This window comes from Lampetra fluviatilis, chromosome 50 (assembly GCF_964198595.1).
Source record: "Lampetra fluviatilis chromosome 50, kcLamFluv1.1, whole genome shotgun sequence".
NCBI lineage: Eukaryota > Metazoa > Chordata > Hyperoartia > Petromyzontiformes > Petromyzontidae > Lampetra > Lampetra fluviatilis.
The window spans coordinates 8520732-8548462 of record NC_136324.1 but is presented as its reverse complement, the minus strand read 5'-3'; the positions used below and the strand labels follow the sequence as shown (position 1 = coordinate 8548462).

The 27731-nt window shown below is 48.8% G+C and overlaps 1 protein-coding gene across 1 annotated transcript in view; it reads left to right on the top strand.

The window, feature by feature from the left end:
- Positions 1–22106, top strand: part of LOC144948576 (PR domain zinc finger protein 1-like) — a 38230-nt gene extending 16124 nt beyond the window's left edge. Inside the window, exons 3-8 of the mRNA XM_078878146.1 lie at positions 5173–5418; positions 10194–10313; positions 13977–14214; positions 17640–19141; positions 19622–19750; positions 21030–22106. Of these exons, the coding sequence (XP_078734272.1) occupies positions 5185–5418; positions 10194–10313; positions 13977–14214; positions 17640–19141; positions 19622–19750; positions 21030–21857 (3051 nt within the window). The 5' untranslated portion in view covers positions 5173–5184 and the 3' untranslated portion in view covers positions 21858–22106. The remainder of the gene's footprint in view (positions 1–5172; positions 5419–10193; positions 10314–13976; positions 14215–17639; positions 19142–19621; positions 19751–21029) is intronic.
- The last annotated feature ends 5625 nt before the right edge of the window (positions 22107–27731 follow it).

Sequence of the window (27731 nt, the reverse complement as noted above, 5' to 3'; positions counted from 1 at the left end):
TTCACTTGTGGGCACCACACGGGATGTGGAATAACTTCAGTGGTTACAGTGTGGCCTATAACTTGGTCATTGCATTGACATGTGATGACCATTTGAAGTTTGTGGCGTATTCAAATGAGTAATTTATATTAGCCATTAGACTGTACATACATTGGTGCTACTCACGTCGTGCTAACTTAGGGAATACCAATTTCTGCTCTGGCCAATGAACTAAGCAGCAATGATTCAGCTGTGTTTACCTACCTTGCAGTGCAAACCATGAACAGGTTGACGGATAACAATCGTGAAAATGACAAGATGTATCAATAATGCTTTATTCACAATTGGAATATGTTCCAATAACCTTTAAGGTGAATATGGTACTAAGAGATAACCTTGTATTTTTTGTATTGGTTCAGTAATAATTAAACAAAGCTTGCCTGTCAGTGCAGGCAAAGAGAGCGACCGATGGAATACAGCTAAAGTAGATTTCATTCTGGAAACATTACGATCGCGTCTGTGTCGACATAACGAGGTGAGAATTCTACACCCTTGGACACTTCTCTTCACGGATTTCCTGCCGTAACATGGCAATGCACTAAAACGGTGCGATTTAAATGAAAATGAATAGACAAAATCAAAGACAATTGCAATACTAGGAATGCATTGCGCACCCCTTGGTTGGGAAACGTCTTAGGTCCATGCCTCAACTCATGGTGGAGCTTTCAGATAGAAGACCACGCTGGGCTGAAGAGTGAATTTACATTGCTCTGCCCTCACGCGGGAAACTGCCTTCAACCCGCGCTACGCCATGGGGAATGGCGTGGGTGTTATTAAACGTTGGGCTGACGTCTTTGCCTTACCGGTCAGCCTCTCAACAACATCAAAAAAGCATTAGCAAAGATGAGCCACTGGCAGCCTCCTTTTCCGTGTCTTTTGTGTCCTGTAAAAAAATCCCCCGGGACGGGCTGACATTACCGCCTGTTACGTCACATTTCGTCACTGGCCGAACTAGAGCTGCGCCCACAGGGACAACACAAATAGATGGACACGCTTGCACTCAGGTGTGTGTCCTCTTCTGGTGAAGCGTGGCTTCACACACACACACGCACACATGCGCCCTCTCCCGCATTTAACCAGACTCACTGTGCCATTGTCGGTATATTTCCCCCTCGGTGCTCAGAACACGCTAGGTGGAGTGTTTAGCCGTTGCCAGGAAGGGAGATAAGGGAGGGAGAGAGAGCGAAAGTTGTTCCATTTCACCGAGGCCACAGCAGCGGCCGTGGCGCGAGAAGAAAGAAAATCCCCAAGCCAAAGTGGTGGGCCCCAAGTAGCACGGGGAGCCCCGCGCCTCCGATTAGCACGGTTGGCTACGTGCGGCGTGAAAGAAGCTCAACATGCACACATACATACATACATTCATGAATAAAATAGGGTGTTTCAAATATCACCTCGTAATAATACACCTAATAATACGGCATAAAACATGCCCATTCATTTCTCTCATCTCTCTTTCTTGTCTGCATCTCCCTTTCATCGCACGACATCTGTATTATCGTCTCTATTTCCCCTTTTTTCTTTTCACCACATCTTTATCCCCTTGCCTATATCGCTTCCGATCTCTTCCGTCATCAGCACTGTGGGATTTTATAAATCGTAATGGGGGCTCGCCCCAAGATACTTTTTTTTATTGCACAGGGCTACAAGTGGGCTAGGGCTACAAGACGATGGTGGGTCGTCCTTGGCCTTGTGCTACTCTGCGCTCGCACAAAGACCAACGATCCCCCGTATTGCCTCGACAGACTTTTGAGGGCTAAGTGCTGTCAGCGAGTAGTGCCTATGAAAGCCGGCACGGTCCACCAGGGGTTGGGCGGCAATCACCGCGCCCAACCGCCTTTCTCTCCCCCAGTGGCGATATTTACACACCGCACCAGGTGGTCATTTGTGGCCGAGTCCACCTAGAGGAGGCCCAGGACCTGTGTTGGGCGGCTTCCCCCCCCGCCCCCCCCCCATGAGCGGGAATCGAACCGGGGCAAGCCGCTGCATAGGTGCTCCCTGTGCACGCCCGCTCGCAGGCTGTGATGTGAAACAGCAGACGTGGGACGTTTCTGTTTGCCTCCTAAATGCAAACAACGTGCCGCGGAATCCGCTTTGAAATCTGCTGCAGAGCTCGTCGCCGTTGGCGGATCGCTTTGGCGCTCAATCTGTGCCGTGATGTAGGGAAGCGCTTCCAACCTCAGCGAAGTCTAGATTCATATTCATATCCGATTTATTTTAATATACTTGTTGGCTTGGCTTTGACGACATTTTGGGAGTTACGTATAATATTATATTATTCGCTGAGATAGTCAAAACATTTCGTATCGAGATTACCAAAATTTTATACATTTTTTAAATCACGTTGAGACACGTTCCTTGCAATGTCTCTCATACACACAAGTCCGTTTTTCTATCATCATGAGCCAAACAGTCTTATCTACTGCTCGACGGAGACCTTCCCACACCATTACCATCCCACACTGTCTGTAGCCTACCGTGCTCATCGGAGGTGTCATTGCTACGCCGCAACTCCATCGCGCCCCCTGCGCATCGTGAACTGTCCTCCTCATCGCCGCGTGTCCGTGGCGGCCATTCCTCTCAGACCCGCTGCCACTCCGCCACCAGTCTTGATCAATGGCCACCGTCCCTTCCTCACGATGATGTGTCCTGCCCCAGCAGTCAAAATGATGCCGACTTTGTGTGTGCTCCCTGATCCACATGTTGTTCTTCTTCTTTTTGCATCTCATTGTGGAATCCCAACATGTATCTCGCCATATCTTTTTTTCACTTTAAAGCACTTTTTTTTAATTTTCTTCATAAGTTTCCATGTTTCGGATTCATATCGTGATGGGTAATATACACTGATTTCAGAATCAGATTATTTAGTTATACTGGGGGAATCCGATTAACTTGTATGCTCTTTTTCACAATACGGTGTATATAGGATACATGTAACAATTTTATGTGAATATAAAATGGTTTTATCTGACAGTGTTCTAAATAATTGTCAGCGTCCAAATAATTTCGAACGTCCCATCCCAACAGTAACATCTTTGAGTGCCAAAACTATCCTCCTTTCCCCATAAATAAACATTGCTTACAAAAAAACACACAATGGCCATCAGTTTCTCAATTTTTATGAAGTTAAACATTTTTTGAAAATCTTCCGGCGATGCCAACGGAACAATATTAATCGAAAATATTGAAAAGTCTTTGAAACGTTTTATACTTCGCTAATACAAAACATGTGAAGGTTAAACAAAGGTGAACTTATATAACATGTTTATGCAGAGCTGGTTAGCGGGTAGCACACTGTCCAATAAAAACCGGAGTGCATCACAGACGGCGATTCACTAAAGCGTACCGAACAAATGGGGACATTTAAATTAGACGCCATTAAAACACACAAAAAATAGTTGCGGCAACCGCACCGATCTGGCCGAGACAAGATATCGCGTTCTTGCGACACAGATTTTATGTAAAAACCGCCCGGGTACACGATGCCCGAGCGATGTCTCACTGGCGTCATTCTGACGGTGACGCGGGCGGCTCTTGTTGGCGCTGCGACTGTGCAGCTCGCTTGGAGACCCACGTCACCGAGCCCCGGGGAACGTCGTGGCCTGGGGAAAACCACAAAGTGGCGTGGCGTGGGCAGAGCGCGTAGCCGAGTCGCGGTCTCCCCTACGAGGGGGGGGGGCGGCCGTGACGGTTGTCTACAAGAGCCACCGCTCTGGTGGGTAGTGGGGCGGGCAGCAGCGGCGGCAGCAGCTCGCGGTTAGGACAGCGGAAGGCCCCCCGCCCTCTGTTTCCCCTTTTTCTCTCTCCCTCCTGCCCCCCATGCTGGTGTTCCTCAATAATGCTCAGTCTCTCACCACCAGCCAGCCCCTTCTGTGGTTTCACCCTTTCAAAAAGCTCCACGCCACCACCCTGCGCTTGCAAGCAAAACATATATTTTTCCGTACTTAGATCGTCAAAGCGCTCGGTTTTTTGTCGATGACAGAACTTGAGAATTGAGTAACGCCCAGAGGAGCATACGAGACTTGTGGAGGGGTTTTTTTCTTCTTTTTCCACGGTTGGATATTGTTTAAATTATTTAACTACTTTTTTTAATAACGAAGGCTGCTGGCTCTTGTGACATTACCTGATAATTGCCAAGGAAGCCGGGTTTAATGTAAGTGAATGAAGATGAACTCTAATACTTTTTGTTGTTTTCTCATTATTAATACGGCAGAGTCCCCAGATCATGTTTAAAGTAAAGGATGTTATGACTCGTGCTTTTGGGATGGAAAGGAAGCTGTAGAGAGTTTTATATAATCGGCTGTGACGAATGATGGATATTTATTGCGTTTGGAATGATAATCACAGCAATGTAATGGCCTAAGAAAAGGCGTTTGACAGTCGTGTGAATAAACCTGGGATGTAAGTCATGAAGAAATTTTCTAAAGCTGTTTTCCTAAGTTGGCAAAAAATGTATTGAAAAACAACGGTTCTGTTTGGCGCATTTATTATAATAACATGAGCAGCTTTGGGTATATAATTGAAATTATACACGAGTTAAGTGAACTAGCGTTTCTTCTATATGGTATACAGAATGGCAACAGATTTGCTCATGATCATAATGGAAATGTCAAGATGACGTTGAGATGATTCTGGTAACAATGGAGATGACAGTACTATCAGTAACCACAACGCACATGACATCGATGGTGACAATTTTACAAATTGCAATGGTGTTAACGATTAGGTGATTGGAATTTAGATGAAACAGGAGGGAGGGAGCGATGGGTGAGTGTCCGCACGTGATGTAGTGACTCGGCGTGGTTGGCATGGGCGAGAAATGAAAACGTGGCTCCCTGTCCAATATCCCCATTCTTCATAGTCCAGCATCTATACCCCTCCCCCCCCGGTTCATCCACGATCGCGAGTGCAGTTGCACCGCCTGCACACTCGACAGCCACGCCACTCGCACGTACTCCCCGCTTGACGCTCGGGTCGCTAACGAGCGCTCTCTCTCTGTCTCTCTCTCTGTCTCTCTCTCTGTCTCTCTCTCTGTCTCTCTCTCTGTCTCTCTCTCTGTCTCTCTCTCTGTCTCTCTCTCTGTCTCTCTCTCTGTCTCTCTCTCTGTCTCTCTCTCTGTCTCTGCGGCTGCTGCAGCGGTGAGGACGCATGGTGATGGGTGAGCGGGAGCCGCCCCGTCTGGCCGCGCCGGACGAGCCCCTGGAGGGAGAGGAGGAGGAGGAGGACGGCGCCGCCGCCGGGCGCTCCGAGCGGGAGCTGCAGGACACGTGCACGTACATCGTGCAGGACCAGCCCTGGCCGGGGCCTCTCCCCGGAGCAGCGCCGCGCGCCGAGGCCACGCTGCCACGCAACCTCCGCTTCCACGTGTCACACACGGGACAGGTGAGGCCCTGAGCCACGGTGAACCCCGGCGACCTCACCCTTGACCCTGGCCCACAGTGAACCCCGGTGACCTCACTCCTAACGCCGACCCAGATAGAATTCAAGAGACCTCACTCCTGACCCTAGCGTGTAGGGATTCACTGTTTTTTTTTAGAAAGTTCGGAATGGACCTTTATTCATCTCTCAACGTGAGGATGGGAGTACAGTTTGAAAATAAATGGCAGAAGACAAACGTATTTAAAAGAACAAGGGATTAAATTAGCAAGGTTCATTCTTGTTGTAATGTGGAAAGGATGTAGTAGCTTAAGGGTGTTCATTAATGAAACCACCAGTGGATGTTTGGTTTCGTTGCCGGACTGACTGAACGTGGATAATAACCTCGCATTGGTCTTTGCACCTGATTGGCTAACAAGTGAGGACATCACATGTAGCGCCTCTAAGACCGAAACAGGAGGAGGCTGTCGCCTGATGAGGCTGGTTGTTGTAATTAACGGCGAAATGTCATGGTACTCGAATTCTAAATGTTGTGGGTTGAACGAGTAACGAATTAGCAAATTTTGTTTACGTAACAAACCTTACTAATTTTCTGAGTCGGGTGGTGGCCGGATTAACGACGCAATTATATTTATGCGATCTAACCCAAATAAACCCCTATTATGGAACCTAGCATTCTTTGCAGGAAAACGGCTTGATTTATGATGGATTGGCCAAGAAGGCCAAAGGGTAATTTCAGGGATAACAATGTTAGGTTTGAGATCTGAGAAAGAAAGAGGCCTCTGGGAAGACTTGGCAGGGATAATTATTGGAGAGCCTGCAAACTCTGCATGTCGGGCAAAGAGAGACCTCGGGTCTGAGAAATTGGAGAGGTGTTTTCGGAGTCAAGTTGTGCCGTTGTGTAGCGTGCAAGCACGACAACAACAACAACAACGCTGGACTACCTCCTTGGCAGCAGCTATTACAGAAGTCTCAGAGAGTCCAAAGTTGCGCGATGTAGTGTACATTTGAAGCTTCTCCATAGGTGAGAGCTTCGTTACACTCTGGGGCTTTCTGAAGCTGGAAACGCTGCACTTTGTCCTCGGGGCATCCGTCTGATTCCCACAGGACCCCCACTCTGCCCTCAGCCACCCTCCCAATGGCCTGGACGATGCTTTGACCTCCAGCCGACCCCAGTGTCTCTGCCACCCTATTAAACCCTTAGCCGCAAATTCCTGCCAATTCCGAAGTCGCCCGCTCAATTTGTGGCCAGTTCTACCAACAAAAAACTATAGCTTAGCCTCTTTCAATCAGCCACAGGGTTACCGACAGTTCATGCATTTCCAGTTGGTTACAATCCCATCTGTTGATCCCATCCACAAAGCATTCATTGTGTTCACCATGTGATTTAGTTTTTAATGCAGTTGTAAGCGTGACTCTTTTTTTACTCTACGGGAGAGGTGCCTGATGCGAAGGAAACGCCGCTGACGGAATTAGAGTTATATCGCGGTGTCGTTTGGTGCCACGTGCCGATAGCCACAGTTCCTAAAGAAGCTCCTAGCAGGTGGAGGGAACCATCGGACATCGTGCCGAACAGCACGCAGTACGAGCCGAAAACGCACGTGGGCGAGCTGAGTGTTAATTTTTCACTGCCTTGCTGCTTCCCCGACGTGCGTGGCGGACAGAGGAGTGAACGATGATGGTGGCTGCTTTTCGGTTTCCTGTTTTCGTTTCACTCATTGCCCCGGAGGTTTTTTGTCTGTTGACGTAACTACGTCATCATGCCACACGCCGATGACAACATCGTCACGTCTTGTACAAAAAAAAAGTGTAAAGTCACTTTTTTTGTTAACAGCCACTGTTGGTGCGTGGTGTTGCCTAGAACGACATCGTGAGGTAAAGGTGGTTACTTTTAAAAGCATAGGTTTTCGTAGCCACTCGTTATCGAAGTATGGCCTTCTGGGTCCGGCCGTGTGCTTGAGAATGTCTTCTCTCGAGCTTTTGCCACGCATCACTGCGGGCAAACATCGTCAGTCTCTCTGGACACAAAGATGCACACGGTAGCGTGTGGTGAAACACTCGAGAAAAGAAACGCGAGCCATGTCACCAAGGTTGTTGTAACCTTGAAGGCAAGTGTGGAACTGCAAGTGAGTCCAGACAAGTTTGGACTGTGAGGTCAGGAGTTACCGTTCAGTGTGAGGGGACACTAAATGCCAATTCAGCAACCTCGCTCATAAATCTATGCGGGGGGGGGGGGGCACGGAGAAGTGAGGCTTTCTCCAGGGTGGCAGCAGCTGTCCGTTCAGCTCACGTGGCGCAAACCGGAGGTGAAGGGCCCTGTTTAAATACGTGGGTGGCAGAAATAACAACGGCTGGGACTTTAACCGAAATGTAGCCACGCTACCGGGCAGGTGTGACGACACTGATAACAACTACAGCGAAAAAAATCAGAACGGCTTCAGCATGTCGGACCGCGTCAAGGCGTGGTTGGAAGGGGGACGTGCGGTGCCGTTCAGAGTTTTTCTGCGATTGCACCTGTACGCTGCCGGGCCTGCCTCGGATGCTGCAACTCGCCAAATGCAAAAAAAAACGAGTGCCCTGGCCCGGTGAATGAACAACCCCCAGCAATGGCGGCACACAGCCTGATATAACCACCGGCTGTATGACTGGTTTCAACATTCTTAGAACTCATCACTATAGTATAGCCATCATTGTACCGGAGGGACTTACACTGAGAAAACCTCCAACCGCATTGTTGCCGCTGCCTAAATCAAAAGAGGTGGCACTTAGCAGGTGGCCATCACCGGCCGTGTGTAGAATGGACGCAAGAATGGTGATGTCGCATATGGGCATGCAAAGCATGCTCAGGCTTCCTCTTGTGCATTGTTGTCTTAAGGCACCTTTGAGCGTGCGTCGTTTTGTTTCCAGTCCGCTTAAAAACAAATTTGCGTGTCTGACTAGCTACAAATAGTGCTGGAATTCGGCGCTGATAATTGCCATTATCCACCCCATTCTCTGGCAGTACTTAGGCTCGTTCTTGCGCTCACTAACAACATCAACAGCCTACCGATTTATCGGTGATGTGGCCTGATATTGGTGGTTGAGCGGCAGCCGAAATACTGCCGTCAAGAAAGAAACGTCACCCTTTCACTCGGCAACGACGACGCTCATCCCGAAATTGGTATTGCGCAGCTTAAATCCCAAGCACCTGGTCTGTGTGTGTGCGCCGTACATTGGCCAGGTGTGCTGTGTTTAAACAAATAAAACTGGACGAATAAAAAAGCAGAAACAGGGGGGTATTTGGTGTCACAACAGCAGTCTGTGTTCCACTAAGCTACATGATACACGGGCCTTAGCGAAGAACTTAACAGCCTGCAGGAAGGCGAAGACATATTTTTTGAAGTTCATACTTTAGGTGTTAGGGAGGTCCCATCTTGAGCCGTTTGTATGGGAAAAGCGCGGCCCCTTTTTACGTTCATGACATCACCAGGAGACCGTTCTGGCTTTAGAAGTTGCTCTCTAGGATTAGATCACATGCTTAAAGCATGAGGGTTGGTGAACAAGACAGGAATAATTCACGGTGCACCACAGGTAGTTTCAGTGACGTTCGCTGGTACAACATTGCAAAGTGAAAATGTATTGGCAGTAAAGTATCAAGGAAGAGCGAAGGGTTTGGTGAATTGTAATGAATCGGCCCCACGATTTATTGAAAGAATCAATTCTCTGTTGTCTCATTATTACTGCCTCGTGAGGGTTTTGGTGTCTCATCGGCTTGTTTGCGCGCCATCAGCCTAAATGTGACATTTAGCGTCAATAATTGATTTTCATTCTCTGCTTCAATTGAAAGAAAACACACACTAATTCCTGCACATGATTGGATTCACGTATCGTTAAGTCTTAAATAAACCATCTGAATTGATGAACCAACGCATCGTTACACCCGTAGTACCTGGGAAATATAGTCCCTGGGCCAGAACAAAATCGGTACCACCAGAGGTGGCAACATTTTAGCAGCACCGAATCATCTCGATAGCCAATAGGAGTTAATTACTTGATAACCCCTCTCAAATGGTTACCACATAATTCATCGCCTATTGGCAACATAAACGAAATTGAACCACTGAAGACACGCCACCTCTGCTCTGGAGAATTAAGGACTATTATCCTTGATTTGCAATATCGCTGAAGTCATGCAGCAACGAACATCGGTATGCAGGGCGTTGTACGATCACCCATACCTCGGTGACTCATGCGCCAGGCCCTTTGAATTCCTTAGGTTATGTTTATGATATAAAAGTCCTCCCGGTTGACAGTGGATGTCTCTGCTGGATGCCACCCCAGACCAGAATAACTGGCAGACCCTGATGGAAGCATAAACAAAAGTCAGGTTTAACCAGTTTTGGGACAGGACTGAATACAAGCACATTGAGATTGTGTCAGCAACAGGCACCACGGCACTTCACACAGAATACAAATTGTACGTCTCTGTGTGTGTCATTTTCACTGGGGTTGCGGTTGTGTCATGGTTAGCGGCGGGTAACGCTACGAACCCGGCGAGCTGTGGTCGATTACCGCTCACAGTCGACAATGATCTGAATCGGTACCTGGGCCTCACCTAGGTCGACTCGGCCTCAAATTAGTATCTGGTGCTACTGGGAGAGACAACGGCGGCCGGGAGTGGTGCTGGCCACCCACCCCCTCATGTGCCGAGTCAGTCTTCATAGGTGCTACTCGCTAACAGCACTTTCCCCAGCAATCTGTGAAAGGCTATACGGGGGATCTTTGTGTTTGTGTCAATGCAGGTGGTGGGGGTGCTGAGCAGAGAGTTCATCCCCAAGGGAACCCGCTTCGGCCCACTGCAGGGTGACGTCTACCTGCGCGACGCCGTGCCGCAGAATGCCAACCGGCAGTACTTCTGGAGAGTGAGTATCTTCAGCATCATCACCATCATTAATATCGATCACCATCATCACCATCATCATCAACTCCATTATCATTACCATCATAACTGCCCAACTCAACACAGTGTATTCTGGTGGAACACACGGACTCCACTCAGCCACCACCTCGGATGCCGTGGAATGGCTCACAATATTAAGCGTACGATTGTAACTTGCCATATTTGATCTTTTTGAAACGCCGTATGAACGACAATTAAAGCAGATCATCAACACCACCACCACCACCACCGCCATCTTCATCGTTGATGAGATAGTGAGATCTGGCAGCAGTCCTTCCAGATTCTATTCAACAAAAGCGCCGTCTCGTGACGTTGAGGATACCATTCCTTATCGTGGCATTGGCAGGCGAAGTATATGGCGGGGGGGGGGGGGACTTAATGGAGAGGTGACGGAGCAAGGTGGGCTGGTCCCCTCCCCTCACTTCGGCGTGGGGCAATTCTGAAAGAAAATAAAGGAAGCTCGCGCGATTCTTTTCAGCCATTTCCAAGAATTCACTTTCGTCTTTTATTCGAATTCACAATAGTTTTTTTTATGGCCACCGTGCCAAAATTCTAGCCCTTACTTATTGGCGTGTGCACAAAAAGGGGCAATTGAGTGACTCAGCAGTGGGGGTACATTTCTTAAATGTTTTTGATTGTCACTAAAGAACCTAAAATACAAAGTGCAATTCAAAAATGTATTAGTATTTGTTAATGGAGTAGGGCGGGGAGGAGCGGAGATAAAGTGGTTTGTGCTATGAACCCGGCAACTCGAGTTTGATTCCCTGCCTGTGGCTATTATTAAATTTGTTATAATACGCCGCTTTAATATCTTAGCGCATACACTGTCAACTCGCACGGACAGCACGATGGCATCCTTCGAGCGTCACTGTAATGTTCAAATGCACGGCAAGGAAAACCACTCGCAATTAAACTGAGACCCGCAAAAAACGAAAAACCCTGAAGTGCACCAAAAACAATGAGAACTTGAGACGTGAAATTCGCACAATGGAGCTGCCCCAACTGGGGATGCCTCCGTCAGGCCCCCGTGCATCCTCGCGCGGCCGGATCGATCGGGGACGCGTGGGAAAGTCGAAGCTTTCCTGCCGCCGTCACAAACAGGTTGCTGCGCCTTCCTGTTTTTTTCGCTGCCCGTGTGCGCACGAGCTATTTCTGGCGCGCATTTCCTGTAGGTTCCACCGGTCCCTTTGCTTTCTCTCCTGCCCTCCCTTCAACAACGCCGCTGCCCTAGACAACAACCCAATTCTCCCACCGCCATCGCCGCCTCCTCCCTCCTCCTCATCCTCCTCCCGCCGCTCTCCCCCAAACTCAGCCCCCGCCCGCGTCGGCTGGTCAGAGGCTTCCGTTCACACGGCGGCCCAGAGACATTGAAGGGAACACCCGTCCAATCTGATCCGTCAGGGCCTACGCATTTCCCAGGTCGTGACCCAGTGGCCCTGAGCTCGGAGGAGGAGTTGGGGGTGGGGGGGAAGACAAGCGTGAATTTGAAGGAGCGGGAGGAGGAGGGGAGGGGAGCTGGGTTGGGGTAGAGATGGAGAGGATGGTGGCAAGAGTCAACAGCGGAGAAGCACAACACGCAATGACTGCGCTGCACCGTGCATTTCCACTTGCGGAAGTCCTAAAAAAAAATGGGGCCAAAGATAGACGGCGCAGGAAATTGCGATTAACATTTTGCCATTTTTCTCTGTCACGTTAATGTTAAATGCGGCCTCTATTATTAAGATGCTTTCGCTCCGCTCACGAGGGAGAGGGGCAGGCAGACCAAAAGGAAGCAATGTGTGTCTGCAGCGTCCGCAAGAGCGCAGCGCTATTGTGGGTGCAAAATTGACGTATAGGTCCCATCCATTGTTTGTCAAAGTGAACCTCTGTCCTATTTTGGCAATTGCTTTATTTTTTCCCCCAAAGAACAGTTTTATTTTGGCAGCTTATCAGAACGCAATTGTGCATTGGAATCAATAAGTGAAAATTAAAATACTCGCCATGGTGGAAAGATGTTAACTACCTCACCAGGTATACAGGAGGTCATGGGTTCGATCCCAACCCTGACGCCTGTATATTTGGCATTTGCATGTTCTCCCCCTGGTCGCGTGGATTTTTATCTGGGTCTTGTGGTTTTGCCCTCCACATTTAGAAACATGCGTTTAGAGTATTTGGCTGTTATAAATTACCACACGATAAGCTGTCATTTGTGGCCAGGTCGCTTCTGATAAAGAGCTACATAGCTCAGTGGGCTTTACGTGGTAAAATAATAATTGTTTGGTAAAAGTTTATTTTATTTTTATTGCACTTACAAGTTGCAGTGTAATTTAAGCGAAAAGAAAGTTGTATTTTAAGATGACAATAATGAATGGGATGGGGCATATGGACCACCGTGGTTCGAAATGTCCCGTCAGCAAGAGAGGAAACCAAAGCCAAATTTTGGCATCAATGTGTAGACGTTCAGCACCTAGTTGGCAAGACACTGAGGAGAAAGGAAAGACCATTGTGTGCTAATGTGATGGATCAGCTGCCGATTGAGTAAACACATGGTCTTTTGCCCCTTTGTCATTTATAGTAATGTATAATCTTCAGATTAAAGGGGAAACAATGCAATTTAAAAGAGGGTGTGAAATAACAGTACACACGCGGTGAAAACGTAACAATAACACGTATCATTTATGGACTGTTGTGGCATATAAGGGGGGGTTAGTGAGCACCTATTAAGTCTGCCACAGCATGCCCCACCACGATGGTTTCCTGCGCCAGACGCTGTATTACACTGGCGTTGTGCATGCCGTGCAGCACGCGACACAATGCAATTTGGATGCCGCTGCATCTCAGGACACTACGAAAATAAATGGGGCATGCGCATCAAAGAGGATGAAAGGCAGGTGTTACTTTTTATAAGTACCGTGCAGTTAGAATCACGCTCATAATGCGCGCATGAATGCAGAATGGTGAAAATAGTGATTCCCATTATAAACACTCATTATTGGCTGACAACATCTTATATATGTGGAGGATCGCAGAGCTTGTTGTGCTGTAGGTGCCAGCTCATTGCGTGGCTGCCTTCCTGCCTGTCAAGTGGTCCATTAATGTGCCTCTATCCGCAAGAGTCAGGAGTGAACACTGTGCACGTCACAGGTTGGAATTATTGTTGTCGTATTAAAAAAATATATGAATGGGAAAATTACAGTTTGATGATGTGTGCCATCCATTCGTCCACCAGGTCTTACAACCATCGTCATTAACACACTGCTTTATATTGGTTCTACGAGCACAGTGTGGCCAGTGCGAGTGCATGACACGTCCGTACGTGCATGCGTGCGTGCGTCTACCCATCTGTCTGTCCATCCAACAGATCTCTCATCACCGCCATCGTCATTAACGAGACGCTTTAGCTCGGTCCTACGATCCTCGGGCCTGCACAACGTTACAAAGTGTGGCCGGTGCGAGTGCATGACGCGTCCGTGCGTCCGTTCGTGCGTGCATCTACCCATCTGTCTGTCCATCCAACAGATCTCTCATCACCGCCATCGTCATTAACGAGACGCTGTAGCTCGGCCCTACGATCCTCGTGCCCGCGCAAAATCGCGCGGCGTGGCCGGTGCGAGTGCATGACCGTGCGTCCGTTTGCGTCCACCAGATCTACCGGCACGGGGAGCTGCAGCACTTTGTGGACGGCTGGGACGTGAGCCGCAGCAACTGGATGCGCTTCGTGAACCCGGCGCGGTCGCGGCGCGAGCAGAACCTGGTGGCGTGCCAGCACGGTGCCGACGTCTTCTTCTACACGCTGCGCGGGGTCTCCCCCGGGCGCGAGCTGCTCGTGTGGTACTCGCCCGAGTACACGCGGCGCATGGGCCAGGCACACCACCGGCTGCAAGGTGAGCGCGCGTGGTGAGCGACGTGGGTGAGCGATGCGGTGAGCGCTGCGGTCGATCAATTCGTGAACAAGTACACCGCGAACATATTAAAATTGAAGGCCATCGAATCGCTTGACTTGGAATTCATTTAATTGACGATTCAATCCATCCCGGCATGTTTGCTGGTAAAATGTTTTTAGCAAAGGCCAGTCGGCTAAAGCAGATTTGAAATGCATACAATGCAATCAATAAGTGAAACCTTTCTTTCTTTCTTTCTTCAAAAAGGGCACCTTTGTTAAAACAACCAAGGCTCACGTGCATAAATTACGAATGCCAATTTTATTTGGCAGCTAATTAAATGATGCGCGCGACTGCAGCGAGCCTTCAAACTTACGTGTTTAAAAATAACAGCGGAAGTGAATTTGCGGAGATTAAGTTAAACGTGATGAATCTTGTCACACTCAAGTATCACCTTTCTATTTGAGGGCAGTGTCAGAGTGTGTGTGGGGAGTGTGTGTGTGGGGGTGGGTTGGGTGGTGGTGGTGGGGGGAGTGGTGGTGCAGTAGTTAGCGCGCTGGCTGCGCTGCGAATCTGGTCGCCCGAATTCGATTCCCGGCACATGGCCAACAACACCAGTGACGATTATCTGAAACCATCCTGGGGCTCCTCTAGGACAACTCAGCCTCAAATGAGTACCTGGTGTGGTGTCTAAACATCGCCACTCGGGAGACAAAGGTGGGTGCGGTAATGACCACCCACACTCTTCAACACACCGGTGTGCTGTACTAGTAACGAATCGGCATGTTTTGTTTATGTGAAAAACCTTCCTTATTGGCTGTGTCGGGTGGTGGCGGGTTTAACAACGCATTTATATTTATGCGATCTACCCAAAAAAGCTCCATTACGGATAATATTGGTCGCGAAAGCCGACGTGTTAAACTCCGTAGGTGCTCGTTCACTTGCCCCAAAAGTCTGTTCAGGCTATACGGGGGATCTTGGCTTTAGAGGTGGGGGGGGGGTTACTGGTGGGGGGGGGGCAGAGAGCTGTCGAAGAGATGTTGGTGAATTGTGAGAGGCTGGGAAGTAATGGCTTGTGTGGAAGGTTGGGGAAGTGGGGAGCTTGGTGGTGGTGGGGAGAAGGGGTTATCTGGAGCAAAAGGAAACAAACAGAAGCGGCATTTAGCCGGCTTATCAGGTGATTAATCTGACTGGCTCCCTCTGCCCTCTGGGAAAAGCTGGGCTAGTTATCTCTCACTATCCCCATTTCCAAGGGTCCCTTGCCAGCCACATAGCACATCGCCTTACCCCCGTGCTGCAAAGCTTCACTCAGTCACCACCTCCGACGCACGCGCACACTCTTGATGCGTGCCATCTCTCTGTAATGCACCGCACGCAATGTTGGTAAGGCGACGCGCGATGAAGTCTCTTGCCCATTTGGGAAAGGATGGCGTTCGGTGTTATGGATCCCGCTCGTTTTTACTCACGCCAGCCTCGCCGAGTCTCATGACTCTTTGGCAGGACGGTCCTGCCGAGTATAAATGTTGCATGGCCTGCTATCGTCACGTCTCTCCCGTGCCTCAATGGGGAAAACCGCCAATCTCAGGGGCAATGAGTTACAGGCGACGATCGTTCGCTCCTTCAGGTTGCGTATTTGCAAGGAAACACTACCAATGTTGTCAATGTTGTGCCTCTATAGGAGGTCAATGTAAAGTTGACTGAAGTCATGTACTTGTATTATGGCTGAGCACACAGCACTACTGTGATTGAATAAAGAGTAACGTTAGTCGGGGAATATAAGCACCGCTCCCCGTTGATATTGTAAGTAATACAAAATAAAGTGGCAGTTTGTGTCACACTGCTATTGAATGTGTGCAGGATGCCAAACACTAAAACCTTAAAACGCGACCTGCGCCCAACAACTGCACTAATTGCCTTTGGAAGGTATTTACAACCCACACGCACGCCTCTCCTTCTAATCTAATAATACTCGCCTTCACTTCGCCGGGCTCAAACTCTCACACGACTCCCCCCCCCCCGTCTGCCTCTCTCATCCCTTTGCTCTCTCTCCCCAGCCAGCCGCCCACCCACCCACCTTCTCTCTGTCTTTCTCGCTAAAACCCTCTACCAGAATCCCACCCCCTAGCTAAAAAAGCCCCGTAACACAATAGCACTATCAGTTGCTGGCATCGTCCTGGCTGGCGTGATCTGGAACCTCAGCGCCCCCCCACCTCCGATGTTAACCGGTTTAGGTTTTTGTTTAGTTTTGGACGCGCGCGCTAACAGCGGCCGCACGCGACCCGTCATTGACAGATATTCGCTTTGAGGCCATGCTCTATCCACTGCCGGATGTCGGCACCGCTGCTTGCGATTCCCCCGTGCATCTGCACGCGATCTAACGCCCACGTACGGTCTAATTTTCCGTTCCGTTTCCCCTTTTGGTCTTTTGCTAGCGTGTGTTTCCTCCGTCGGATGCCGCCGTTCCATCATTGACGTTGTCGTTGCTTTATTAAATCCAGACTTCGGCTCCAATGCAGACAAATTCCCTAACCCCGCCACACAGATTGCCTGCAGTTGCTCTGCAATAATAGTAAAGCTGATGATAAGCCCAAATGTCACACGCGCGCGCACATTCCCAATCCAGGTCGATTTTTGTTGTTGTTGTTGTTGTACAAATGTACACAATTGAAAAGTATCCCACGTCTCAAAACGCATCTAACAGCAAATGAAGATGAAACTCTAATTCCGTCAGCGGCGTTTCCTTCGCTTATTGTGCTATCATCCCTTTCAGTTTCTGCTGTAGAGATACATCTGCAACAGTTACTTTTTTTTGCATCCGAAGTTTTGTAAACAAAGAGTAGAGAAACAAAACAAACCTTTCACAGGACATTAGCGCTCGCGACTCGATCCCAGGCGGTAATCGCGCTGGATCTCGGCCAGTTGCGAAAGCCGATAAAGCGAAATCTCTCAGCTGGGGCCACGGGATCTTGTTTTCCTCCCAGGAATGTCCCAAACAATGCAGCAATAGAGCCACTCGGAGTCATTTGTTAAATCCCGATATCTCGCCCCTCCCCGGTAGACAAACAGGAGAGGGGGCTGGATGGAGATGGTGGCAGGGAGGGTGGTGGGGTGGTGGGGGTGGCATGAGTTGGAGTGAAGGAATTGAAGGAGTTGAATGGGTGGAGGGGGGGGTGCGTGGGGAGTGGTTTGGAAATGTAGTGATTGGGTGTGGTGGGGGATGGAGGAGAGTGGAGCGTTGATGTCAGTAGCTAGCGCCGATATCCGGAGTCGATAAGCCCAAGTCTCATCTTACCAACCAAACCCAGAGTCTTGTTTGTGTTGCATGTGCTGGACCATTAGTCTCACCTCGTTTCCTCTGCGTGCCCTCTCACTCCCCTCACCCCCCCCTCATTTGTCCCCCCCCCCCCCCCGCTTCCCCTTTCCTGCAGACGAAGAGCCCGAGAGTGATGATCGTTCAGCGCCAGCGGCCGTCGAGAGAGACGCCAAGCGCAGGAGAGGCGATGACGCAGAGCGGATGGAGGCCCCGGCTCTCGCCGCTGAAGAGAGGGGCACAGCACCCCTTTGCACTGCTGAGGAGCAGCGAGGGGAGAGCCGAGACAGGCCTGAGAATCGAGAGGCGCCCGTGGCAGAGGAGTGGAGGCACCCCCACCCTGAAACCATCAGTCGCTGCACGACGAGCGACAAAAGCCATGTGGACTCCTCTGGCAGGGTCAGGGTTAAGGTGAAGAGGGAATGCCCCGCAGAAGTGACCAAAGTTGACGAGAATCTCAGGAGTTTTACCGCTGGTCAACCGAGCCACCAACCTTCGTTAAAGCCGCCTAAGAGCACCCACCACGATCTGCTGACCGGCAGCAGCAGGGGCGTGAGGTGTGACTTCGACCAGGTCGTCCCATCTCCCGGAGAGCTGTCCTCTGGTAAATCCACCCCCTCGGACCGAGTGAGTCCCAGTCAGAGCATGTGCCCTCCTCTTGCTCCTCTTGTTCTCCCTCCTCCTCCGAAGCGAACGTCAGTCATCTACAGCTCGGTGTCCAGCGCGCCACCTTCAAAGCCCGGCTACGCACCGAGCCTCAGCGAGCTGTACGGCCGGACGCACGTGCTGGAGGGCTTCCCTTCAGGCCTGCAAGCCGAGTACCTCTCGTCCACGTTCCTGCAGCCTATGGGAAGGACGATGCCCTTCATGTACCAGGGATTTATGTTCCCAAACTACCCGATGAACGTGAGCAGGATGGACATGTTCTCCTCCTGGGTGCACCCCGTGTCTCTGCACCCCGCCATCGTCGCACCCCCACCGGCCATCCCCACGGCCTCCTCTCTCGCCGCCGAGCACGAGTTCGGCTTCGGCTCGGGGAAGTGCCCCAAGAACCGCCTGGTCGTGGCTAAGAACAGTGCCTTTTCTCCACCGGCGCTGTCCGCCGCGCAAAGGGACGCCAAGAACGGGGACGCGGGCTACCGGCAGGACGCGGCTGCGCTGGAGATCTTCCGGGGCTTCTCCTACCCGCCGAGGTCTCCCGACGGCGGCTACCGGCACGCGTCCCCGTGCAGGAGGAAGCCGCCCGGCTTGCCGCGCTCCCCGGACCACACGGCGCTGAGCCGGTGCGACCCGTGGAGCATCTTCTCGCCGCGGCTGGAGGACGCGAAGCTCGCGGCGCTCGCGGCTGCGCGACCGGCGGCGGTGCGCCCGGCGGTGGCACCGGAGGATTACGGCTACGGCTCGCCCGGCGATTACGCGGCGCAAGCCCAGGGCCAGCAGCAGGGGAGAGGCGCCAAGTCGGCGTGCGATCGCCAGCCGCCGCCGCTGGAGTCGAGGGCAAAAGGGAACTTGAGCGTGAACGGTCACACGGTGCCATACCCGCTGAAAAAGCAGAACGGCAAGACCATCTACGAGTGCAACATCTGCGGCAAGACCTTTGGGCAGCTCTCCAATCTGAAGGTGTGTATTTGCATCCATCTGTTTTTTGTTCATTTTTTTTGTTCATCCTTTTGCGGGATTTAACACGAAAGTGTTTTACCATAAGCGTAATGTGTCCGTTGCAAAGTTGTTTTGTACATGTAGAGGAATGGTCAGGCGGTCGGTCAGCTTATTTCAGGTGAGTCTCAGTCACCCTAGATGTTTAGGTGTGGTGCCAGGTTTCATGGCATTTACATTTTTATCTGATCGTTTTACAAGAAGAATCGACGTTTATTCTCATTTTGTTGGAAATACCGAGAAAAAAAGTGGTGTAAATGTGGAACAAGTTGCAGCGATGCACGCGTCACTTTTAAAAACGTGAGCGTCAACGCTCGCGTGCACGCAGTATTGTCCGGCACGATGCCCGACGTTTCGCCGCTTGCACGTGGTGGGAGATACAGTAGCCACCTTGCATCCGCCGCACGGGTTGCCATCGTGACGAGGATGTTATTCCCCCGACAGGTCCACCTGCGCATCCACAGCGGCGAACGGCCGTTCAAGTGCCAGACGTGCGGGAAGGGCTTCACGCAGCTGGCGCACCTGCAGAAACACCACCTGGTGCACACCGGAGAGAAGCCCTACCAGTGTCAGGTAACGGGGCAGCCGTGGCCGCGAGGGGGGGGGGAGGGGCGGGGTTTGTGACGACCCCAGCGCTCGCGAATTCCGGAGCGAAGCAGCTTCGCTATTAAGATGGAAGCCTCAACAACCCGGAGGTTCCGGCGGTGGGTTTGAATCCAGCAAAAGCACTTCACAGTTGTGCAAAGTGTGGGGCGACCGTTGTTGAGAAAACAAAAAATACATTTTTGTCTTTAGACCAGAGTCCGAAGAGCCAACCTAATGCATGACCAACGTATCACTTGACACACTCGGCACGTACGTCACGATGCTGCTTAGCAATTTTGAGAAAAAAAATATTCTGGGAAACCACAATAGACTCATGTCTACACCAGACCGTGTGTGTGTTTTTAGTGGCTGATTTTTTTTCATAGGGAGGTTGCATTGCGCAATCAGAGTAAGGCATCCGTGTAAGCATGGGCTGAACAGCAAGACATGGAGTCCTTTAGCTGGGCGAGCTTCAACTTGGCCAGTTCTTTATTGAGTATTATTTGGCATTTGGAAAGAAACTTGAGTATTTTTTTTTCAAGTTTATTCTTGGATTACATGTTTTTTTTAGTATATTAAACAAGGGAAGTTCGTTGTCCAGCAGTGTCTATGGCTGTTAGCGATTCGGAGAAACATTTTGCATGACAGGGTATATATGTAAACCTACTTGCTGTACTCCCTCCAAGAGATACCACTTCCTTGCCCCTGTCTGTATATGGGTGTCTCGCCTACACAAACGCCCTGTCCCTGAATCATCCGCCAACCCTAAATCCTTCCCCTGCACTACCGATTGGCTAGCATGTTTGTCTACGTACGACGTGAAAGAAGTTCAACATACATACTTACATATCATGACAGGCACCGATGCACCCAGGGATTAAGTACAGGCATATCTCTTATGGCGCTAAGGGTGAGTTTTTAGTAAATGGAGCGCTATAGGAAAAAGCGCTGTAGGAGGTCACTGTAACATGGTTCCAATGAGGATGCGTTATCGAAAGCGCAATTTGTTTATTTTTACCAATGAAGAATATATAAGGGCTTCATTGGTACCGGTAATAGCCTTAATGATATTGAACACATGATAAATATATCAAAGCATTTTATATATAAGAATAATAACTTGCACCATCATTTTAATCGCCGCACCTGTTATCCAAATTGAACCTGCGACCTCTGTACTGCACACCCTTACACAGGGCAGTACAGCACGCCAGTTTCCCATCCAGAGCACTAAAAATGTGCGTCCATCTCCGTTTGACCCGCACAGGTGTGCTGCCGCCGCTTCAGCAGCACGAGCAACCTGAAGACCCACTTGCGCCTGCACTCGGGCGAGAAGCCCTTCCAGTGCAAGCTGTGCCCGGCCAAGTTCACGCAGTTCATCCACCTGAAGCTCCACCGGCGCCTGCATGCTCGCGAGCGGCCCCACCGCTGCGCCAACTGCCAGCGCAGCTACATCCACCAGATCAGCTTGAGCCTGCACCTCAACGGCTTCTGCCCATCTCAGCAGGGGCCTACGGCGGTGGCGTCCGAGCAGCGTCATCCCCGAGCCTCCTGTGAAGGTTTCGCCGATGTGGAGCTCGGAGGCTCGGCTGCGTTGAGGGCCCCGACACTGGATCTTCTCGGGCGTCATGGGCACAATGGCTCGACGGCGGCGGTGGACTTGCAGGCGTCCCCTGTGTCGTGGCATCCAGCCGAGCTGCAGGCTTTCCCCGAGTCCAGGTCTGAACAGGACCCTCTGGACGGGGTCAACCAGGAGATCGACATTTTCGACGTGAGCGAGGAGGCGGAGAAGTTGTCCATGCATCCCCACGTCGACGTCGAGAGCAAGATCCTGAGCACTTTTTGCCCGGCGAACAGAGGCCTGGCTTTCCTGAGCTTGTCCGAGGAGGTCAAAAAGCTCTTAGAGTTTGCTGGGTTGGACATGACGTCGGAGGACGCGGCGATGGGAGGGGGCGGCATTCCTCCAGAGCGAGGTGTGGGTTCCCAGAAAGATGAGTCGCTCGTCGGTGGGAGCCGTGGCTCGGGGCAAGGCGATATGCCGCAATTCAAAATTAACCAAAATGTGGCCAGCATCGTAAAAGGGCCAGAATGTTGAAACCACAACCCCCGATTGAAAAACTCTGTCACCAAACTTAATTTTAGAACTTTCGTGACTGCAGGAATTATTATTTGTTTCTTTCGGTTAAGTCACGTCTAAAGATAAAAAAATAAATTAAATTAAATAATAGACTACGACGTTTCGATTGCAACACAAGCAATCATCATCAGGTATAATGAAATAATGAAAAGGCATTTTTCATTATTTCTCTCACCAAAGGCATTATTTTTACAACTCCAGCCTGTCAAAAACACAAAAAAATCTAAAATACTTGTTGTGTTGCAGATTTTGATCATCTGTTGTAATATTATTTTTCGACATCGTTTTGAAGGTCAGGCCTTGATGGTCGTCTCGATGCCACGGTTATGAGTCCTGTTAAACTTGTGCCGGAAATGCAAGCAAAGGAGTGTCTCACCGTGACGTTCTTAAAGCCCGCATTTCGATTGAATGGTGGAAGTGAAAAGGAATAACATTTTTCTAAAGTTTCCCGATCAAGCGCATACGACGACGATATTTAACGTGTAACTTATGTGTGAGGATGTTTTTTGTTGTTCGTTAAAAGCTAAAAATTGCTAGACAATCGGCGCACGTGGAATGTTTCCATACATCTAAAGTAACTTTTTCTTACCTGTAATAAACAAATATATATATTTTATCATATAAGCCATTAGTTTTATACATGCGTGTAGCAGCCGTGGCGTTTTCTAAATGCATTTTGTGACTTGCAGGTCAAGCTATTATTATTATTATTCTTCACGTGATTTTCCCCTCTGATCTGTTTTGGTAGCTTTCACTTTTTGGGGGGAAATAGCTCTACAAATCAAATACCTCTTTGTTGTTAGATTTTAACAATAAAAAACAAAGCTCAGGTTTGTCGTGATGCAGGTTTGGGGTAGACAGCGTAATATATGTTGGCTTCAGCACAAAAAGTGACGGACTTTAAATAGCATCGTGGATTCTTAGCAGATACTGTACGGGTCGTTTCCTTTTGATAGTTATCAATAAAAATAAATTCCCGACAAGATATACTAATAATTTTCACGATTTAGGTAATTTAATGTTTATTGTAACTGTGTACATTGTGACTCTCTAATTATATATTTTGTTTTCTCGATGGCCGCCACTGTTTTTTTTTAAAGAAGGGACATCGCAGTTCTCCGGAAATGCACAACTGCAGCTCACGTTTCATATGGCCGTGGTTCTCCGGATTTATATGACACCACTTTCACCCTCCCCCTGTGTGTTCGAGAAAAATAGTCAGGTCAAGAATGCGTTTTATAATCCAGTGCGTGTGTTGGAGGGAGCGGTGGCGAAGCGGTTAGCGCGCTGCACTACAAACCCAGCGACCTCGAGTTTGATTCCTGCTCACGGTCGACACCAGTGACGATTATCTGAACTGGCCTGGGCCTCCCCTAGGTCGACTCAGCCTCTAATGGGTACCTGGTGCGATGTGTAAACATCGCCACTGGCGAGACAAAGGCCAATCACCCCCTCGTGTGCCGTGCCGGCCTTCATGGGTGCTCACTAACAGCACTTGTCCTAACAGTCTGTTAAGGCTATACGGGGGATCTTTGTCTTTGTTTTGTGTAACCACATTTGTACAGCTTTATTGACAACGGGCACAAGTTACTGATGCATCTTACTTTTCTGACCCGTCTTATTATCCGGAGAATATGGTAACATTAAAATGAATCACAAATGCCTGCTGTATTTAAAATATTGTTTAATCGCTTACGATTTCACTGACATAAAATGACCGCTTACATCTCTTCTCATTTAACACTTTTTGTTGTTTATGTATTGTTCGCAATTAAAGTAAGGTCATGGTAGTAACTGTTATTTAAGAATGCTGATGAGTGCAGTATCCGGTAAATGATGTAGTTTGGGGAAACAATATTACGCAACGGAGCAATTGGAACATCTTTCACAATGATGTTCATGCCGACCGGAAGAAGATTTGCCCACAATGGTTCCCAGCAACGAGTGAGGAAAAGCTGCACTGAGAGACAAACGTGGCCCACAGCATTAGAGCACATTCACGCCGACACATGCAAATGGCAAAGGCACAGCCCTGCAATTGCCGGGATCACACCGCTGCTGGCGGAAGAGCCTCAACTAGCAGGAGCCTCGAGAGAGCCCTTCTTGAAGGGTGTTTTGGCCTACTCTTCCACGCAGGCCAAACGTTTTGGCGGAGGTGGGGTTGACTGACATACGGCTTCCACAAATACACACTCGCACGTGCGCGCGCAAACCACTGACACAACTTCTCGTGACTGTGCAGCATCAATTGCAACTGTTACCTATCCATCAGCAGCAATGGGGCAAATTTGTTTTTTTTCATTTTTTTCTTAACATTGTACAGCTGGACATTCATTTTGTACGGTTGTTCTCATTGACTAATTAAACACAATGTTACACTGGCAATGGCTATTGGGTGCTTCTTCTTAAGCATGGTTACTAAGAACCCCCCCATACAACGCAGCGGTATGCACACTGCACCATGACTTTTATTCCTGGCCCGTGGTTAACTCACCTGGTATGCAGGAGGTCGTGAGTTCCATCCCGATCCTAACACCTATATAATTCGAGTTTGCATGTTTCTCTGCCCGTGCTCACGTGAATTTTTTTCTTGGTCCTCCGGTTTTTCCCTAAACATTTAGAAACACGCTTTTAGATTTGGCTGCGATACATTTCCGCATGATGAGCCACTTCGTTGAGATACAATTTTTGTTAGCCAGGTCGCTTCTGAAAAAGAGCTACATAGCTCAGTGGGCCTTACCTGGTAAGGGGCTGCCCATAAATGACGTCACGCACCTAGGGGGGGGGGGTGGTCAGACATTTGTGACGATGTGGGACGAGGAGAGGAGGGGGGGGGGGTTGAGAAATGTGACGTCACATCAAAATGCGCAACTTTAAATAAATATAGACAACACGTTCTACTTAATTAAATAGACTTTTAATAAATGTTTTCTCCTACATCAGTGCAGCGCCACATTAAATACGCACTACAATGACAAAAGTTTAAAGTGATTTGAAGCGTGTTTTATTTTGAGGGGGGGGGGGGCAGAGCTTTGTGACGTCATATTTGAGGGGGATTCTGACTTTTTGTGACGCCGTGTGACGATGGGGGGGGGGGTCGAAAATCGTCAAAAATCGCGTGACGTCATTTATGGACGGCCCCTAAAATAAAAAGTTTACTTTTGTTAGTTTTATTGTTGGATGCTATCTGAACTAGTCATGGGTCCTCACCCACCTCCTTGAACACACGGGTTGATACAGAAACAACATGCATCAAATCATCATAAAAAAAATTAAAAGTTATAATAATCAGTTTGGGAAGTTCTGATTGACTGGAAAATGTACCTTGATAGAAGGGCTTCTATGACTTCAGTTTTCAAAACCCCATTTTACAATCTTTTGTAATCAAATGCAAAACTAAGTCATTGCACATTGATTCAGCAGAGGCTCAACATTTTATACATTTGAGAGTTTCTATTTTCTCGATTGCATTTCACTTCGTTGAAACTTCTTTGCTGTTTTATTTTTCCACGACGTCATCCTGATTCGAGCTACTTGGAGCCTTGTCATGAGATGACCGGCCCATGAAAGCGGATATCACGGAGCTACGTCTGAAATTCCTTCAATTATCCTCTGCTTCGCGCAGGAGAAAGTACGACTTACCCCCACTGATCTAAACACTGAGAGTAATGGATTGCCGCTTTGCTCGCTGTCATGTGCGCTTCTGCGGCCGTCTGAAACGCCCTCCAGATATTAGGAAGGCATTGCAACGATGCACTTTGAAATCATCGAGATTGAAAACTCGTTTCTTTAGAATTGCCTTTGTGTTTAGTTTATTGACCTTCTCTTTGGTTCTTTCGGTAAAGTCACGTAGATGAGATTTAAAATAAATAAATACAACTTCTAATAACTACATTTACTTAGTTATTTTTATAATTTAAAAAATATGAAAATAACTAAATTTATTTAGTTATTTTCAAATTTTATTATTATTTTTCATCTACGTGACTTTACCGAAATAACTAAAGACTATGTATCCTTGCAGTCACGAAAACTTCAAATCTAGAATTATTGTCCTACCCCGGCACCTCTGTTTAGCACGGTTGGCTACGTACGGCGCGAAAGAAGTCCACCATCACACACACACACACATGACAGTCAAATCGATATTTTTAATTCTCAGAGATGGAAATTATCCGATAACCAAATTTAACGTGATTTTTTTTTACGGAGTCATTCGTGACTAGACTGACCATCATTTGAAATCCGGATTAAAACCAAGGATCTCATCCTTGGCAGCTCAGAGCTGTGACCTCTAAGCCTCAGCGATGCCTCTCCTGTCGCAATGCACACGTCCAGTCAGATGGCACAACATAATCATTTCATAATATTATTATTTCATAATATAACAATGTTTTAAACGAAATTGCTCAGAGGTGACCACTGTACAGCCAAAAGCTATCCGAATAACACAAACTACCACACCAGTGCTTGAATGTCTCAGGCATTGTCCAAATTTGAAAATATTTGAATGAATGTTCAACATAATAGAGGTTTTTTGGGTTAGATCGCGTAAATATATATAAATGTGTCGTTAAAACCTACCACCACCCGACACAGCCAACTAGTAAGGGTTGTCACGCAAACAGAACGTGCCAATTCATCACCAGTACAGCACACCGGTGTGTTGGAGAGCCAAGCCACAACATTTACAATCTGAGTACGACGTTTCGCCACTAATTACAATGAGCTTCATCAGGCGACAGCCAGATTTGTGGAGAAGTCCACCTGTTTCGTTCCTCATATCGAGGCGTAGATGTGGTGACCACGCTTCTGCGCTCTTGCGCCACGTGGGGTGGAGATTACTGAGTCAACGCACATTATGCATGTGCATTATACGAGTCCTTTTAATACAGGTTAAGCCCTGATTAGCAGCACACTGGATGTGCAATTGAGAGGTCACTGGTGAGAGTTTCCGGCACGGCCGTTGAAAACAACAGGCAATGTTTCTTCAATCTCTCTATTCTCTGTCAACCCAGCACAGTTACTCGATTGGCAGGTCGTGTGTGGTGGAGTAAAGTGTGGATATTCGCTCCTTCTACCGAGATGTCTGGCCCACGTGGAAAAGAGTTGGCTCAATAATCCCTCTCTAGAGGGGTTCTCCTCAGCTTCCGATCGGGTGAGGACCTTCCCGTTGGCAGTGGCGTGAGCAAGCAATTGCAGTGCTGCGCCTTTGGCCTTTAACGATTGGTCCCCCGATGCTCTCACGGCGTCATGGAAATGTACGTAAACGGTGGTACGATCAGGCCCTCGAATACCACGTGTTCGCATTGACTGGGCACGACCGATTCGCTGGGCCGGGCTGAACACAAGATTAATCAGTTATCGCTGTTTTCATCTGCTCGGTGATTGCGTTGTTGTAGAACGTGCCGGCACGCATTCATCAAACCACACTTTTTTCCAGATCCAGGGGATAGAACCCTCCAGACCAATAGACGAAACCTAGATGTTTTTTTTTAAATTCTTCTTTAAACTATGACAAGCTGGCATAAAACCTGTAGACACAACCAAAACAAAATAAGACTAAACATTATATTCCAGTCTGCCGGCCTTGTAACTCGTGTCATTGTTAACTTCCGTGAAATGTAATTAGATATTTGTGTTAAAAGCATCCAAAGCTAAAGCATACTTCTAAAATATCGCACGATGATTGTACGGTATTGCCTTTGATGTAATCACCGAGAACCTTCCATACTTTCGTCAGGTCTCGGTAACACATCAGGATTGAGCCTGAATGGAATACCACCACCACCATACGACACGGTGGTCAAACGATCCTCACAATCCACGTGG